This window comes from Suricata suricatta, chromosome 6 (genome assembly GCF_006229205.1).
Source record: "Suricata suricatta isolate VVHF042 chromosome 6, meerkat_22Aug2017_6uvM2_HiC, whole genome shotgun sequence".
Taxonomy (NCBI): domain Eukaryota; kingdom Metazoa; phylum Chordata; class Mammalia; order Carnivora; family Herpestidae; genus Suricata; species Suricata suricatta.
Genome location: NC_043705.1, coordinates 91917645 through 91935299, shown reverse-complemented (window position 1 = coordinate 91935299; position 17655 = coordinate 91917645). Strand labels below are relative to the sequence as shown.

Sequence of the window (17655 nt, the reverse complement as noted above, 5' to 3'; positions counted from 1 at the left end):
CTCTGAGCCAGACTGAAGCACAAGTGCGAGTGATGAGGGCAGCCTGAAGCTCAGGCCAAAAAAAGCCAAATGATGTCAAGAAATGGAGCAAGGCCAAGGTAGAGGGAATGTGCACAGGAGACACATTGCCCAGCCAAGTGACTGGAGATGCTGCCCATGGATTTCACTCCAACATGTCATCAGCTCTGTTCCTCAAGGAAAGCAAGTGTTAAGACCTCTCTGTGAGGTGTGATCATATGAATTCAAAAATTAGTGTTGAGAGTCTTCTTACCTTAGTGACCAGATGAGGATGGGTAGAGACAGTGGCAATATGGAAGGAGAACTTGACACACCCCCTTGTCTTACTTTCCTGTGTGTGGCTAAAGACGTGTGTTTCTTTTTCTCTCAGCTTGGTTTCTCTCATTCGAGGCCAAGTAGTAACTACAGATGGGACTCCTCTGGTTGGTGTGAATGTGTCTTTTGTCAAGTACCCAAAATATGGCTACACCATCACTCGCCAAGATGGCACGTAAGTATCTTTGCAGGGTTCTGCCTACTCAGGACTGAGGGTGCAGGCAAAAAGATAGGTCATGCTGTTGTCTTGGAGCTGCATGGCTTCCCCCTGTGGCCTGCAATGCCCACCAGGCCAGACCCCTAGTGAAGATCCCTCCCAAATACATTTTTTGCGTTGTGGTATAGTATCTAACATAAAAAAAAAAAAAAAAAAAAAGAAGGGCCAGTCTGTCCAAGGCTGCCAATAACCATCATTCTCCCTTTTTCCATGTCAGGTAAATATTTTCTGTGTGTGTACATGTGTTGGGGTTGCAGCTACGGGAGGGTAGATTCTAGAAAGAGGAAGGCAAAGTGGCTCTTGGAAATTCTCTCCTATTTTAAATCAAAGGCAGTGCAGGGTGACAAGCATCCACATGACATAGTGTCCTGTGGTGAACCCCTTCTGCTTTCATCTGTGGCTTTAGGAGCTGTGTTGTTTTCGTGCCTGTTTTGAGGGGGTGGGATGTAATCAGAGAAGTCTAATTAAATACATTTAGCTGTCACCCTGCTGCGTGAAGGAGGCAACCTTTTCCTATTATCTTCTGATTGGAAACATGCACCCTTGCAGCCCCCACCAAGATGAAAGCTATGTTATTTCCTTAATCCACTGGGCATGGAGTTGAAATTTAAAGAAGAAGAAAAGAAATCTAGGAGATGGGGAAATCACTCAGCTACCCTGGGCAAAAAAAAAGCCTGCAAAGTTTTGCGTTCTATTTCAAATGTAAAAGAAGATGGCTGTTATAAATCTGATGCAACACTTTTTCCATAAAGCTGCAGTCTGCAAAATCATGAACATAGCATGTGGGTAAGAACTATGAGTCTTGCCTTTCTCTGGTGAAGAGTCGGCCTTACTTTCTAATGCCCTAAGGTAGCCTTGCTGGTAGTTTCAAAATTGACCAGCCCACAATATTCTCATATTCTCCCATTCTCCCACCTCTGAAACCCAAAGAAGACATCTGATGATTTCCATCAAAATCTCAGTATTCACAAAATTTCTGATATCTCATACATTTCTGCAGCCAAATCTAATTATTTTAAAGCACTAGGACTGTGAATATGTAACATGCAGAACTACCTCAGCCCTCTTCATTCTTAGAAGCCAGTGTTCCCACTCTGCAAAGTCTGATGACAACACAGAGGACATTTCTAAGTCCTTGGCTTGCTGCCGGTCCTTACCTTATGCTGCCCCATCCCTCTGCGCTGCTCCTTCCTAATTACAGCCCAGACCCTCTTCCCATATCATCTATCCAAACTTCAGGATTGGTGATTTCTTCAGCTTGTTCAGGTTGCAAAGCCCTGGAAGTAACAGGATGTATTTGGGAATGCTCTGAGGAATCACACAATCTGTCGTACAGTAGTGTGTGCCGCAGACATTGATGATTTGGTTCTTTCATACCAATTTCACTTCAAAACATTTGACTCTCTTCTGTATCCTACACAAAACCATCCTCAGCAGTATGCATGCCCCGAAACAGACAAACAAGTTCATGTAATAAATTGCCGTGCCATACATGCTCTCATATTCACCTTAATATTCGTGTGCTCCTTGCTCATTCAGTTCTGTCTGTTAAAAAAAACAACAAAGTAAATAAAACAAAAGTAAACAAAAAAAAACAAAAAACACCAAGAGTATTATCCAAATTGGGTGAAGCCAGTGGTTCCGTATATTTGCACTGAATTTTTACTATGATCCAGAAGCTCTGTTAACTACTGGGGATTCTGAAGTGAGCAGAAAAGCACCACTGCCCTCAAAGAGTCGACATCTTGGTGGAGGAATAAAACTTAAAATTGGGAGACTTCTCTCCATTAAACTCCTTCTTTTCGGTTAATTGGGAAAGAACTACCTTTAGTTTATCTTACTAGTAATACACCTTTGTCCAGCTCTTGAAGAACAAACAGAAACAAGGTTTAAGGACAGTTATCAAAGGGATGCCTGGGTGGCTCAGGTTAAGCATCTGACTCTTAATTTCAGCTCAGGTCATGATCTCACAATTCTTGAAATGGAGCCTCACGTGGGACTCTGCACTGACAGGAGGGAGCCTGCTAGTGATTCTCTCTCTCCCTCTTTCTCTTCCCTTCTGCCACTCATGCTCTCCCTCTCTCTCTCAAAATAAATAGACACTAAAAAATATATCAGACACAGGGCAAAATGAAGGGGTCAAAAGGCATAAACTTCCAGTTATAAAATAAATAAATCCTGGAGATGTAATGTGCAGCATGGAGACTATAGTTAATAATACTGTATTGCATATTGAAAGTGGCTGAGAGAATAAAGAAGTTTTCATTGCACAAAAAAAATTTTTTTTAACTATGTGGAGAGATAGATGTTAACTAGACTTCTTGTGGCCATCATTTTGTAATTTGCACAAATATCAAGTCATTACGTTGTACTACACCTGAATTTAATGATATATGTCAACAGTATCTCAAAACCTAAGCCTCTATGAAACAAATATATATATAACAACCCAGGTGGATGAGAAGAAAGCTTTAATAAGCCCCCATAACTCTATTTATTGAACACTTGTGTTAACCTAGCACGATACTAAGCACTTTCCAGCAGGGGCAAGGAAACATTTTCTGTAAAGGGCCAGATAGTAAATATTTTAGGCTTTGCATGCCATATGGTTTCTCTTACAACTACTCAGCTCTGCCTTTGTAGCACAAAATCAGCTGGAGAGGATAAGTAAACAAATCCGTGTGGCTGTACTCCAATGAAACTTTTGTTTGCCAAAACAGGTGGTGGGCTGGATTTAGCTCCCGGGCTTAGTTTGCTGACCCCTGCTCTGCACTCATCACATTTCATTCTCTCAGCCATATTGTGAAGTTATCTTCACATAATTATTCCCAGTTCACAGATGAAGACGCTGGTGCTCAGAGAGGGTTGGTAACTTGCACACAGCCACACAACTACTGTATGCAGTGATAGAGATTGTGTTTTAACTCAGACCATCTGCCTTCAAAGCCCACGTTCTTCTCTTGCATGCTCTGCCCCTCCCACTGCCCTCAGGTGTGGAGTTCAGAGCTGCTACCTTATCTAAAGCAAAGTTTGTTCCTAAGAGCCCACTTGCCCCCTCTCCAGGTTTGACCTGATTGCCAACGGGGGTGCCTCCTTGACTCTGCACTTCGAGCGAGCCCCATTCATGAGCCAGGAGCGCACTGTGTGGCTGCCATGGAATAGCTTTTACGCCATGGATACCCTGGTGATGAAGACCGAGGAGAACTCCATCCCCAGCTGTGATCTCAGTGGCTTTGTCCGACCAGATCCAATCATCATCTCCTCCCCACTGTCCACTTTCTTCAGTGCCGCCCCTGGGCAGAATCCCATCGTGCCTGAGACCCAGGTAGGAATGGCAAGTACTAGGGTAGGTCTCTTCAAATCCTACCCTGACCCAAACTGGCTGGCCAACTTCCTCTTACCATATGTCACTCTCTGGGTGGGCCAGAAACTAAGGGAGAGAGACAAAAAGTAGGAACACAATAGAATTTATGGCCACTGGAGAGAAAACTGAATCTCTCCTATACCTTCCAGATGTTTCCAGATAGTCGTTCAAGACTTTGGCAGTCAACAGAGCTTTTAATAAAATAAAAAAACAATATGCATGTGTGCAACCCACCTGCAAATTGCTTTTTATTCCTGTTAGTCACAGAGATACATGATAAGAGTCACTTTAATGATCTACATTAGTGTTAGGACAGAGGGCATATTACATTATTGCCTCCCTGTTGCTTTATACCAATTGTCACTGGAAGTTGCAGGTTCATATAATTACAGCCTCTTGTGGCCTCCTTATATGCAGCTAGCAATAAAGCCTGCTGTTCTTATTTACATCTTTTGCCAACAGTGTGATTTTTAAAAAGAAACACAACAGTGACCAGGAATAATTATTAATCCAAAAATCATAACCTCAGCCCCTTCACTCCATGGTGTAGGATAAAGTTTTGGTTGGTTTTTTTCCTCTCAGTTGAGGGAAGTGGTTCTTGCACCCCATATAAGGCATGATGCTTTGTGAGAGCGGCAGCAGACAGGCAGCCTCAGGGTTGTGAGAAGCCTGCGTGCCCAGGGGTCACTGGGTGCAGCATGTCTCATGTCCACCCTGTGTTTCCTCTCCAGGTTCTTCATGAAGAAATTGAGCTCCCTGGTTCCAATGTGAAGCTTCGCTATCTGAGCTCCAGGACCGCAGGCTATAAGTCTCTGTTGAAGATCACCATGACCCAGTCCACCGTGCCCCTGAACCTTATCAAGGTCCATCTGATGGTAGCTGTAGAAGGGCACCTCTTCCAGAAGTCATTCCAGGCCTCTCCCAACCTGGCCTACACCTTCATCTGGGATAAGACAGATGCATATGGCCAAAGGGTATATGGACTCTCTGATGCTGTTGGTATGTTTCAGTTTCAAATCCTTATTGATCCTTGGATTTAGTCATGCATTAATTCAATCAATATTGAGTTCCTAGTATGTGCCAAGCACTATCCCAGTAATTAGGAATGCATTGGTCAGTAAGACAGACAAGAGTCCTATTTCATGGACCTTCTGTTCTAGTGGGAGATCAAGAGAATAGACTGGATAAGAAAATATCAAGCAGTGATAAGTGCTAATAAGAAAGTAAAAATAAGTTAATTTACTAGGAAGGAGGAACAACTGTGGATGGGCATACAGGGAAGGCTTCTTGGCAGATGGCCCTTTAGAAGCTTGAATGGCAGGGAGGAGCCATGTGAAAATCAGAAACAAAGCATTATTTTTCTGGCAGAAAGAGCAAGAAGCCTAAGGTGTGTTTGAAGGATAAAGAGAAGGGCAACGTGGCTGGAATGTGTGGACAAGGAGAATATTCGAGATAGGGGAAAGAGGTGGGCAGGGCTAGACCATGTTCCCAGGATGCACCAGCAGAACCAGAAAATGGAAGGGATATGAAAGCCACGTGCTGTGTTTCAGGCTGTGCCCACTGATGGAAGACTACCATAAGAGAAGGGTCTGTTGGTTATCAATTTCTGAAGAGTTGTGAACTGTGGATTAAGATCAACCTACCCAGTATTTTTTCCTAGTGGTGGAAAGCTGGGCGGGATTAATTAAAATCCAGAATCCTATATTTTCTTCACCACTAGGCTTGCAATTTCCAAGAACTATAATAAGTTACCAAAGTAAGAAACCAACAAACTTAGAAATTTTCATGGTAGTTGGCAGCCATTGTTTGTCAGACACTCCTTTTGTGCAGAGCACTAAGCTAAAATCCTTTGTCTGGGGTAGCCTATCAATAACTTAATCAGAGAGGCACTCTCATAAACCCCATTGTGCAATAGGACAAGAGGGAGACAGTAAGTAAGTTGCATAATGTCATGTACCTAGCAGGTTACACATGCTCAGGGTATGGCGCTAGTAGTCTGCTTCATCAACAAAGGGAGTTATTACCTTAATAAAAGATAGTAATGTTATTGAAGTAACTAGTGCATTTAATATAAAGTGGCTAATCAAATATTATACCAGTCTTTACCAATATCAAAATAATATCCAACATCAAAACATAGATGCAGTATTATAATGCACCCCCATTGTATCTAGCTTCTGACATTATCAAGTCCATCTTTTCATCCACTTCCCTGTTTTTCATGATTTTCTGAAAAAAGTGTCAGATATCATATAAATTCATGCACAATATTTCACAATGCATCTCTAAAACACACTTTAGAAGCATGGCAACAAATAATTATCACAATTTTTAAATGATTATTTCTTAATATCTTCAAATAGCTAGCTCATTATTCAATATAGATTGTCTTAGAAGTATTATAAAATATTAGTGCTTTATTTGAGTCAAATCCAAATAAAATCCACCTTTTGCAATTTTGATTTCTCTTAAATTTCTTTAATTTATGGTTTTCTCTTCTGTCTCTCTTTTTTTTAAGTTTTGTATTTTATTTTGAACAAAGTGCATTGTTTGCCTGTAGAATTTCCCACAGTCTAGTTTAGTTTCTGATTGCACCCCTGTGGCTGTTTAACGTCTTCCTTTGTTCTATTATCTCTTGTAAACTGAGAGTCGAGACTCAAGGCTTTTTCAGGTTCAGGTTTGATTTTTTTTATCCATATCAATTGTATGTTTTTATTGAGGTGTAATTGCCATGCAACATTATATTAGTTTCAGGTGTACACATGATTCCATATTGGTTTATATAGTGTGCAAGAATCACCACCACAAGTCTGGTTAACATCTGTCACACACATTGTTACAAATTTTTTTCTTGTGATGAGAACTTTTAAGATTTACTCCCTTAACAACTTACAATATACAATACAGTATTATTAGCTATAGACACCATGTCACACATTATATTCCCAACACTTGTTTATTTTATGATCGGAAATTTGTATCTTTGACTTCCTTCACTCATTTCTTTCACCTCCCATCCACTGCCTCCTGCAACAACCAATCTGACTCTACATTGATGAGCTTTTTTATTTTTTTTTGAAGATTCTACATAGAAATGAAGTCATACAGTATCTGTCCTTTCTCTAATTTATCTAACATAACATAATGCCTTCAAGGTCCATCCATATTGTCACAAATGGCAAAATTTCACTCTTTTCTGAGCCTGAATAATACTACATACACACACACACACACACACACACACACACACACACACACACTCACTCATTCACATCTTCTTTATCCATTCAGCTGTTAGTGGACACTTAGACTACTTCCATCTCTTATGCTGCAATGAACATGGGGTGCAGATATCTTTTTGAGTTTGTGTTTAAATTTTCTTTGGATAGATAACCAGAAGTGAAATTGCTAGGTCAAATGTTAGTTCTATTTGTAGTTTGTGAGTTGTTTTTTTTGTTTGTTTGGGTTTTTTTGAAGAACCTCCATACTGTGTTCCATAGTGGCCACACCAATTTACATTCCCACCAGCAGGGCACCAGTGTTCTCTTTACTCCACATCTCCACCAATATTTGTTGTTTCTTGTCTTTTTGATAATAGCCATTCAGACTGGTATGAGGTGGTATCTCATTGTGGTTTTGATTGGCATTTCTCTGATGATTAATGATGTTAAGCATCTTTCCATGAATGTCTTAGCCTTCTGTATGTCTTCTTTGGAAAAATGTCTGTTCAGATCCTCTGTCCATTTCTTTCATTGGATTGTTTGCCTTTTTGCTATGGAGTTGTATGAGTTCTTTAATATTTTAGATATTAACCCCTTATCAGTTGTGTGATTTGCAACTATTTTTTTCCTATTCAGTTGCATTTTCATTTTGCTGATGGTTTCCTTTGTTGTACAGAAGCATTTTAATTTTTTTAAATTTTTAATGTTTGTTTATTTTTGAGAGAGAGAGGGACAGAGTGTAAGTAGGGGATGGGGTGAGAGAGAAGGAGACACAGAATCTGAAGCAAGCTCCCAGCTCTGAACTGTCACCACAGAGCCCAATGCAGGGTTTAAACCCACGAACTGCGAGATAATAACCTCAACTGACTGAGCCCCCCGGGCACCCCATCACAGAAGCATTTTAATTTGATTCAGTCCCACTTGTTTATTTTTGCTTTTGTTGACTGTGCTTTTGGTGTCAAATCAAAAAATTATTGCTAAGACCAACGTCAAGAAGATTACCCCCTATGTTTTCTCCTAGGAGTTTTATGGTTCAAGTCTTACATTCAAGTCTTTAATTCATTTCGGATTAATTTTTGTGTATGATGTAAGATGGTGATCCAGTTTCATTATTTGTTATGTGTCTGTCCAGTTTTCCTAACACCATCTATTGAGGGGATTGTCTTTTCCCCATTGTATATTCTTGGCTCCTGTGGTTTAAATTAATTGGCCATATATGATGGGTTTATTTCTGGGCTCTCTATTCTGTTCTGTTGACCTGTGTGTCTGTTTTTATGCCCATATCATACTGTTTTGATTACTATAATTTCGTAATATAGTTTGAAATCAGGGAATGTAATGTCTCTAACTTTGTTCTTTCTCAAGATTGCTTTGTCCACTTGGGGTCTTTTGCAGTTTGATACACATTTTAGTATTATTAGTTTTATTTTTGTTTCTATTCTACGCTATTGGAATTTTGTTAGGGATTGCATTGAATCTGTAGATTGCTTTGGGTACTGTGCACATTTTAATGATATTAATTATTCTAATCCATGAACACAGAATATGTTTCCATTTATTTGTATCTTCTTCAATTTCTTTCATCGGTGTTTTATAGTTTTCAACATACAGGTCTTTCACCTCATTGATTAAATTTATTCCTAGGTATTTTATTCTCTGATTTTTTTTTCAGCAGGACAACTAGATAGGTAGTACTTTTGTTTCCTGTCAGGAGGCACCTACTGTCACCTGCAGTATCCTTTTTGATTTCAGAAGCCACTTATACTCATAACCTAGATCCATTAGGTCATTAGGAATTGCAAAGTCATATTTTAATTTTGCTATTGCTTGTCCATTTATTAGCTAGAATACTTTTACATAGAGAGAGTCTCTCATTAACTAATTGGTTATAGGAAGTTGAGTTCAAGTGAGAAAAAATAGATAAATTTTTTATTGCTTGTCTTTATTTACTATTTTCTATATAATAAGTTGGTTGTCTAACGTCCTCTAGCAGTGTAAATTAATTTTTCTAATACCATTATGAACTCATAGAATAAAATGTGTCTAATATGTTTTAATCCATTGAAGCTATTATCTCTACCAAGGGTCAAATTGTTCCATCTTTGGTCAATGGGACACTCTTCAAGCTGACTTGAAGATTCTTTTGACATAACCTTAGTAGATTTTGATTTCTTCCTTGCTATCTGGTATGATAAAATGGCCTAGTCTCATCTTGTTCATTTCCTGCTCCAGCCATTTCTTCAAGGAGCCCTGCCTGATTTCCTTTTAATGAGAAATAATATTTCAAGGCCACAAGCCAGGCACTAGCAATTCTCTTTGCTACTGGTTTGGTTGTTGTTTCTTAGATTTTCAGAGGACAAGTTAAGAAATATATGTGGGTTTTTTTTTTAATAAAATGTATCTCCCATTCATATTGATGCTCCTATATCTCCGGATTTAAAAGAAGCCGTGGAGAATCCCCAAAGGTGACACACATAGTTAAGAATTTAATGTAGTAGGAATAGCAACAATATCAATGCCTCATATTTCTAAAGCAATGGTTGCAATTAAAAATGTATGGCATCTTGGCATTTTGTCTCATTTATCCCTACTACATCTCTCTGAAAAATTGAGGCTTCACTTGCTCTGTTTTACACATGGGGAAAACAGCCATGAGGAAGTGTGAGCTGGAGCAGAGTTAGAACTGAAGTCCTTCATCTCCCGCCTCCCTCTCCCATTTGTCCATGTGGCAAATGTAGGATTTTTACAGTCTTTGGATTCTGTTCCCCACTGAATTGTCACATAATTGGCAGGCTTTGTCCCCATGCCTGCCTTGCCTGGCACTCTCTGGAATCCTGAGTGATCATACAAAGAGCTTTAACTTATACAAGCTGTTGCCTATAGAATCTCCTTAAAAATGAGCCACTATGCTTCCATAGGCCTTCCTCCCAGTGAGCAAAAATAAAAAACACAGAATATGATAAATGCATGCCATGAACAGCAGGCTGAAAGAAACAGTCTACTGTCCATTTATAAAGGAGAGTTGTATTTCATTTTTAAATGATTCTTCTCCTCCTTCCATGTCACAAGGGTCATTTTTTGAAAGCCAGCTGTTCATTGGAAAAGTCTTTCTATCCCCACGGAGTACTACTGTGTAAAGTTTCAAGGTTGAGTTCAGCTTGAAATCTGAATTTAATATTGTGTGGAATCACAAGGAGAAAAGCAATCAACCCGCCTCCTTGAGCGAGTTTTTGGAAAGGAATCTGTATTACCATGAACATGTGTTTCTCATTCCAGCTGGAAAGCTCTGGAGTAATCAAGTAAACTTTTTTCTCCACTCTGCCCCACCCACTTTTATCTTTCAGTGTCTGTTGGGTTTGAATATGAGACCTGCCTTAGTCTAATCCTGTGGGAGAAAAGGACAGCCCTCCTTCAAGGATTTGAACTAGACCCTTCCAACCTCGGTGGCTGGTCCTTGGACAAACATCACATTCTTAATGTTAAAAGTGGTATGTAGGCACATTTACTTTCCTAAATGTATCCTGATCGCTCCTCTGGAATCTTCTCTGTAGCCTTGACTTTTAGGTGGTGGCCTTTTCTCTTCCCTTTTTTTCATCAAGTGTCAAAAATACTCATAGGTTTTCCCACCTTCTCCTTTTAAATGTCAAAAACTGTTGGACTGTTTTCCCCAGACCATTTGCCTTAGTGTACCTCACAATTTTTCTTCAATTAACAATATCTTAGCCTTGGGGTTCTGCACAGCTCTCTCAGCATCATGAGGAAATAGGCAAGTTCCCCAAAGATCAAAGTTTCCTACTATTTCTCTTCTCTCTGCCACTGCCCCTCACCCTCAATAAGCCAATAGAAGTATCCTCCCCAAAGGATTGCAATAACCATCCCCATTTCCTGCTCCCCAGGAATCCTACACAAGGGCACCGGGGAGAACCAATTCCTTACCCAGCAGCCTGCCATCATCACCAGCATCATGGGCAATGGCCGCCGCCGAAGCATTTCCTGTCCCAGTTGCAATGGCCTTGCTGAAGGCAACAAGCTACTGGCCCCAGTAGCTCTGGCTGTTGGAATTGATGGGAGCCTCTTCGTTGGAGACTTCAATTACATCCGGCGCATCTTTCCCTCTCGAAATGTGACCAGCATTTTAGAGTTACGGTAAGTGGCCACACAGAAAACCTTCCTTTGTGCTCTTGTTCCCATTGCTACAAAGCTTCACTGGGCAAATGATGGATGCATTGGACGTTCTTCAGATAATATATATTCCATAAAATGGGCTGAGCTTCAAAATGTAGGCCTAGAATCAAATAAGGATTGGGAGGAAATTCTTTTTGAAACTATAAAACACCACACATATTGGATACAATTGTTAACACCTGACTTATGAACAAGGGTGAAAGCTTTAGGTCATGGTGCTTGGTGTGGGACCTGTGTAGCTGTATTTTGTTAAACCTTCACACAAGAATCTGATACATACCAAACAATGGAAGAACCACTACTTCCAGCTGTTCGTCTGTTTCAGTGGTTTCTAAAATGACACTTCTTAAAAATACAGACTCCTGGAGCCCACCCAGAGGCACTGATTCAGTAAGCCTAGAGAAGAGCCAAGGCATTTTTTATCTTTGACAAGCTCTGTAGAAGATGGTGATGTACATGAGAGTTTGAGAACCACTAATGTTCATTTACTAATTCAAATGTTTATATTGAGTGCCTCTGTGTACTACCTTTCTATAAATTCTCTGGATCTTTGCACATTCACCAGGATATGACTTAGAATGACTGCATAGTCCTTGCTAGTTAACTTCTGGCCACACCTGGTAGATTCCTCCTGGTCATTGCTTGCTACTAAATCTGAAGTCCAGGACAAAAGTTCTGATAAACTCTCTTCCCAGAAAAGTTGACTACAGGCCCTCAAACCTAGAGGAGGATCTGTAAGTGGAGGGAGAAATGAAGTCTATAAATAAGGAACAAAATAGTTGGTGAATGTACACCATGTGCTAAGGACTATCTGTTGGGAGATGAGGGAGAGTGTAGGAACAAGCATAGCCCTAGCTGTTGTGTTTGTGATCTTATAGGGAACCTCACACCAAATCATGTAGACAAATTTTAAAAATAATAAGAATGATTTAGGGGAAATCTAACAGGGTAAAAGTTAGGGACTATCTTGAAGAGTAGGAAGGATAAGGAAGCTACATAAGATTGTTAGGGAAACATTTCCTACTAGGTGGCATTTGAGATGGGGCCTGAGTGATGAGGGCAGCCTTGTGAAGATCTGGAGCAAAGTATTCCAGGCAGAGAGAAGTTGTGCAAAAGCCCTAATATCAGCAAATAATCTGGTTTATTTAAAGGATTGATAGAAGTCCAATATGGTTGCAGGGTGATGAGCTCAGGAGGAAGTATTTTAGAGGTCAGAGATGTCAGTAGGGGATCAGTCCTTCACCTGTTGACAAGTATAAATTATATTCTTATTACAATGGACAGCTGGGGGCTCCTGGGTGGATCAGTTGGTTAAGCATCCGGCTTCGGTTCAGGTCATGATCTCACGGTTCATGGGTTCGAGCCCCCTGTCGGGCTCTGTGCTGACAGCTAGCTCAGAGCCTGGAGATTGTCTTCGGATTCTGTGTTTCCCTCTCGCTCTGACCCTCCCCTACTCGCACTGTCTCTCTCTGTCTCTCAAAAATAAATTAAAAATAAAAATTAAAAAAGTATAGCTGTTGACAGTAGAAGTAGGAAGTACAGTAGAGTTAACAAGATCCTATTTGCCTTTTTAAAATATTATTCTGGCCATTATGTGGATGAATGGACTGTAGGGGTGCAAGAGTAGAGGCAGAGAAGTCCATAGGGAAACTGTAACAGCTGACCAGGATCTGGGTGATGGTGATGTAGACTAGAGGGATGGTGGGGAGACAAGGAAGTGTTCCAACTGGGGTATATTTTCAAAGTAAATATGATGGAAATTGTTCATGGATCAGGTGTAAGAAATGGAAAAAAAAGAAAAAAGAAGAATCAAGGGTTATGACAAAAATCTTGACCTGAGCAACCGAGGAGGTGCTGATGCCTTCTAAAGTAGCCTCAGCTACCAGGTGAAGGACTTAGAAGAAGCCACAGGTTGCACTTGCATTTTAGTGGCCCCTTCTGGGAGGGAGATCAGTGAACAGATTGTCAGCAAGTACTGCTGACTATTCCTAGGATCTGAGACTATGCCAAGCACAGGATGGGAGAGAGAGAGAGAGAGAGAGAGAGAGAGAGAGAGAGAGAGAGAGAGAGAGAGAACCCCAGCTTCACTCCAAGAAGGTCACAGCTTCAGGACCCAGCAGGCATTTACTGAGCATGATGTGAGCCAAGCATCTCCTGGGCTCTAAAGGTCTAGAAGGGGATGAAACACAAGGTTCAAAGAGCACCCATTTGAGGGTGACAGATGGGCACCTAGGCAAGTAGAGACAATTGGGGCTGAGTGTTCATCATAGAAATAAAGAAGGGGAGGCCATGGGGTGGACTAGGAGAGCATAATAACCAAAAGATAAATGAGAAGAGGAAGGAGACAAATGGAAAGGCTGGATAATCCTCAAGCCGTCAAATTGCCAATCAGACAAACCACATTCCTTAGAACTCCCCAACTAGGTCCCCTTCCCAAAATGTTTATTTCCATTTTTATCCTAGGAGAGTCCTCTTCTCAGGAATCCTATGGACACCAGAAAGCCATGGCAGGAGGCAGGGAAGGGGGTGAAGGTAGCGTTCTGCTTTTCCATGAGGGTCACATTTTTAAATCAGACATTTGTAATCAACCTTCAATGTCTGGCCTTTACTTCTTTGTCATGGTTCTAGATGCTCAGAGCTAAATCAGCACTTGCCCACTACATTCCCACCTCCAAACCTGGACTCATGCTACTTGCTCTACTTAAAAAATTTTGTCTAATTGCCCTCATCAGCTCATTTTGAAGGTCTCCTCTTCCATGAAGCCTTACTTCTCTAGCAGAAATAATTCTCGCCCTCCTCTGGTACACTTAACTCTAATTTTTCACAAAAGTTGACCCCATTTACAGGCTTGTTTTCAGTTATTTCCATGTGAGTCTTTTAGGGTCCTAGTGTTTGAACTTCTATAGCACAGGGACCTTTGGCATCTTTCCCCTTGATACCAAGAGTAGTGACTTGTCCACATTGGGGGCTCAAGACACCTTGCCTGAGTTAAAGGAGACACAGACCATTGTCTCCTTTTCTTGGAATCTCTCCTTCATTCCAGGTCTCTCAATTCATAGAGGCCATAACATTAATGATAACAGCTAAGGGCCCACTCAGAGCAAGCCACACCACACCCACATAGTGACATTAAGAACAGCTGGAGAGAGTATAACTACCAATTTCCCTCAATAGCTGTGTGTTTTCTTTTTCCTTTTTAACTGCCTTTGGACTTGTTCTTGCTTTCATCAGTCAGGTATCCAGAGACGATTAGAAGTTAAGCTTTTACAAGAATACTGGTTTGATTTTTCTTTTCTTCCCACTACATAACTGAAAACAAAGGGCTGTCAGTTCCCTCTCTTCAAAACAGTAACCAGCAGAGGGAGGGAGGAGGGGAAAGAGACCTGTCTTGCTTATGTCTTTTCTCCATTGTGAGTTGGCAGCTGAATGATTTAGTTTCAGGATTCGATGCCCCTCTGTATCTCACTTGCCCACCCCAGAGTCGAGCCTCTGAATCAGAATTTTATATAAATGCTCTCATGGTTCCTTCTCTTTTCCTCCTTCCTTTGCCTATCCAAAACATACAGGGGCAGAGTTCTTTGCACTTGGAAAACTTCTAATGTTAGAAAGAGCCTCCTTCTTAGGTAAAATGATTATCATTTGTATGCCGCAGTTCTACCAGCATTCAAGACATTTTCAACTTTCACTTCCCCCAAAAGCCTGATACTCCACCTTTAGAGGCCCATTCCCCTTCTTATAACTACCCTCTCTCCAGGTAATCCTTGCAAAACCCAAGCCTTAGAGAGTAAATTTGTCAGTCACTAACACCTTAGAGTGAATTTCTGTGATAGAAAAATCTTTCTTCCTCCTCAATTATCTTTAGAATTGGAACCAAATATAAGTAAATAAATTATAAGGTATAGGTAAGTGTCTCTCTGCCTTTTCTTAACTTGGCTTCTTATGCAAAACCTAAGAATCTCATACATCCCATAATGTTTGAAAGTCTAAAAAATATTTTTATTTTTTAAATATAAAATTATGCTATGATATGAAATATGCTATTTTTCCCCAACTAAAACATTTCCCCAGGCTGAGATTCTTTTTTTGATTAATTAATTTTTTAATTTATATCTAAGATAGTTAACATGTAGTGTAATAATGATTTCAGGAATAGAATTTAGTGATTCATTACTTACATATAAACCCACTGCTCATCCCAACAAGTGTCCTCTTTAATGTCCCTTGTCGATTTAGCCCATCCCCCTATCCAAAACCCCTGCAGCAACCCTCATTTTGGTTTCTATATTTAAGAGTCTCTGATGGTTTGTCCCTCCCATTTTTTATATTATTTTTGCTTCCCTTCCCTTGTGTTCATCTGTTTTGTATCTTAAATTCCACATGTGAATGAATGTATATGATATTTGTCTTTCTCTAATTTCGCTTGGCATAATACATTCTAGTTCCATCCATGTTGTTGCATATGGCAAGAGCTCATTCTTTTTGATTGCCAAATGATATTCCATTGTGTATATATACCACATTTTCCTTATACATTCATCAGTTGATGGACATTTGGACTCTTTCCATACTTTGACTATTATTGATAGTGCTGCTATAAACATTTGGATGCATGTGCCCCTTTCAAACAGCACTCCTATATCTTTTGAATAAATTTCTAATACAATTGCTGCATCATACGGTAGTTCTATTTTTAATTTTTTGAGGATACTCCATACTGTTTTCCAAAGTGGTTGCACCAGTTTGCATTCCCATCATCAGTGTAAAAGGGATCTTCTTTCCTCACATCCTCACCAACATCTGTTGTTGCCTGAGCTGTTAATTTTAGCCATTCTAACAGGTGTGAGGTGGTATCTCATTGTGGTTTTGATTTGTATTTCCCTAACGATGGGTAATATTGAGCATTTTTTCATGCGTCTGTTAGCCATCTGGATCTCTTCTTTAGAAAAGTGTGTATTCATGTCTTTCGCCCATTTTTTCACTGGATTTTTTGGGTGTTGAGTTAGATAACTTCCTTATAGATTTTGGATACTAACCCTTTATCTGATGTTATTTGCAAATATCTTCTCCCAATCTGTCAGTTGCCTCTTAGTTTTGCTGATTGCAGAAGCATTTTATCTTGAAGAAGTCCGAATAGTTCATTTTTGCTTTTGTTACCCTTGCCTCTGGAGACATGTCAAGTAAGAAGTTGCTGCGACCAAGGTCACAGAGGTTGTTGCCTGTTTTCACCTCTAGGATTTTGATGACGTCCTGTCTGACATTTATGTCTTTCATCCATTTTGAGTTTATTTTTGTGTATGGGGTAAGGAAGTGGTCCATTTTCATTCTTCTGCATGTTGCTGTCCCATTTTCCCAACACATTTGCCGAAGAGATTGTCTTATTTCCATTAGATATTCGTTCCTGTTTAGTCACAGATTAGTTGGCCATATATTTGTGGGTCCATATCTGGTCCATATCTATTCTGTCCTTTTGATCTATGTGTCTATTTTTGTGCCAATACCATACTGTCTTGATGATTACAGCTTTGTAATAGAGCTTGAAGTCTTGAAATATGATGCCTCCAGCTTTGGTTTTGTTTTTCAGAATTGCCGTGGCTATTTGGAGTCTTTTGTGGTTCCATATAAATTTTAGGATTGTTTGTTCTAGTTCTGTGAAGAATGCTGGTGTTTTGATAGGGATTGCATTTGAATATGTAGGTTGCTTTGGGTAGTATTAACATTTTAACAATGTTTGTTCTTCCAATCCATGAACATAGAATGTTTTTCCTTTTTTTGTGTGTGTTGTCTTCAATTTCTTTCATAAGCTTTCTATACTTCTCAATGAATAGATTTTTGACCTCTTTGGTTAGGTCTATTCCTAGGTATTTTATGGGTTTTGGTGCAATTGTAAATAGGATCAATTCCATTTCTGCTGCTTCATTATTGGTGTATAGAAATGCACCTATTTCTGTACACTGGTTTTATATCCTATGACTTTGCTGAATTCATGGATCAGTTCTAGCAGTTTTTCGATGGAATCTTTTGGGTTTTCCATATAGAGTATCATGTCATCTACGAAGAATAAGAGTTTGATTTCCTCCTTGTCGGCTTGGATGCCTTTTCTTTCTTTGTGTTGTCTGATTGCTGAGGCTAGGACTCCCAACACTACGTTGAATAACAGTGGTGAGAGTGGACATCCTTGTCGTGTTCCTGACCTTATGGGGAAAGCTCTCAGTTTTTCCCCTTGAGGATGATATTCATGGTGGTCTTTCACATATGGCTTTTATGATCTTGAGGTATGATCCTTGGGTGTTATCCCTCCCATGCTGCGATTCTGATGGTGCTGTTGAAGGGGATCA

The 17655-nt window shown here is 40.1% G+C and overlaps 1 protein-coding gene across 1 annotated transcript in view; it reads left to right on the top strand.

Moving 5' to 3' along the window:
* TENM2 (teneurin transmembrane protein 2) overlaps nt 1-17655 on the top strand; it is a 1222720-nt gene that overhangs the window by 1142949 nt on the left and 62116 nt on the right. The window contains exons 19-23 of the mRNA XM_029942895.1: nt 389-508; nt 3614-3875; nt 4646-4913; nt 10480-10623; nt 11032-11281. Coding sequence (XP_029798755.1) covers nt 389-508; nt 3614-3875; nt 4646-4913; nt 10480-10623; nt 11032-11281 — 1044 coding nt within the window. The remainder of the gene's footprint in view (nt 1-388; nt 509-3613; nt 3876-4645; nt 4914-10479; nt 10624-11031; nt 11282-17655) is intronic.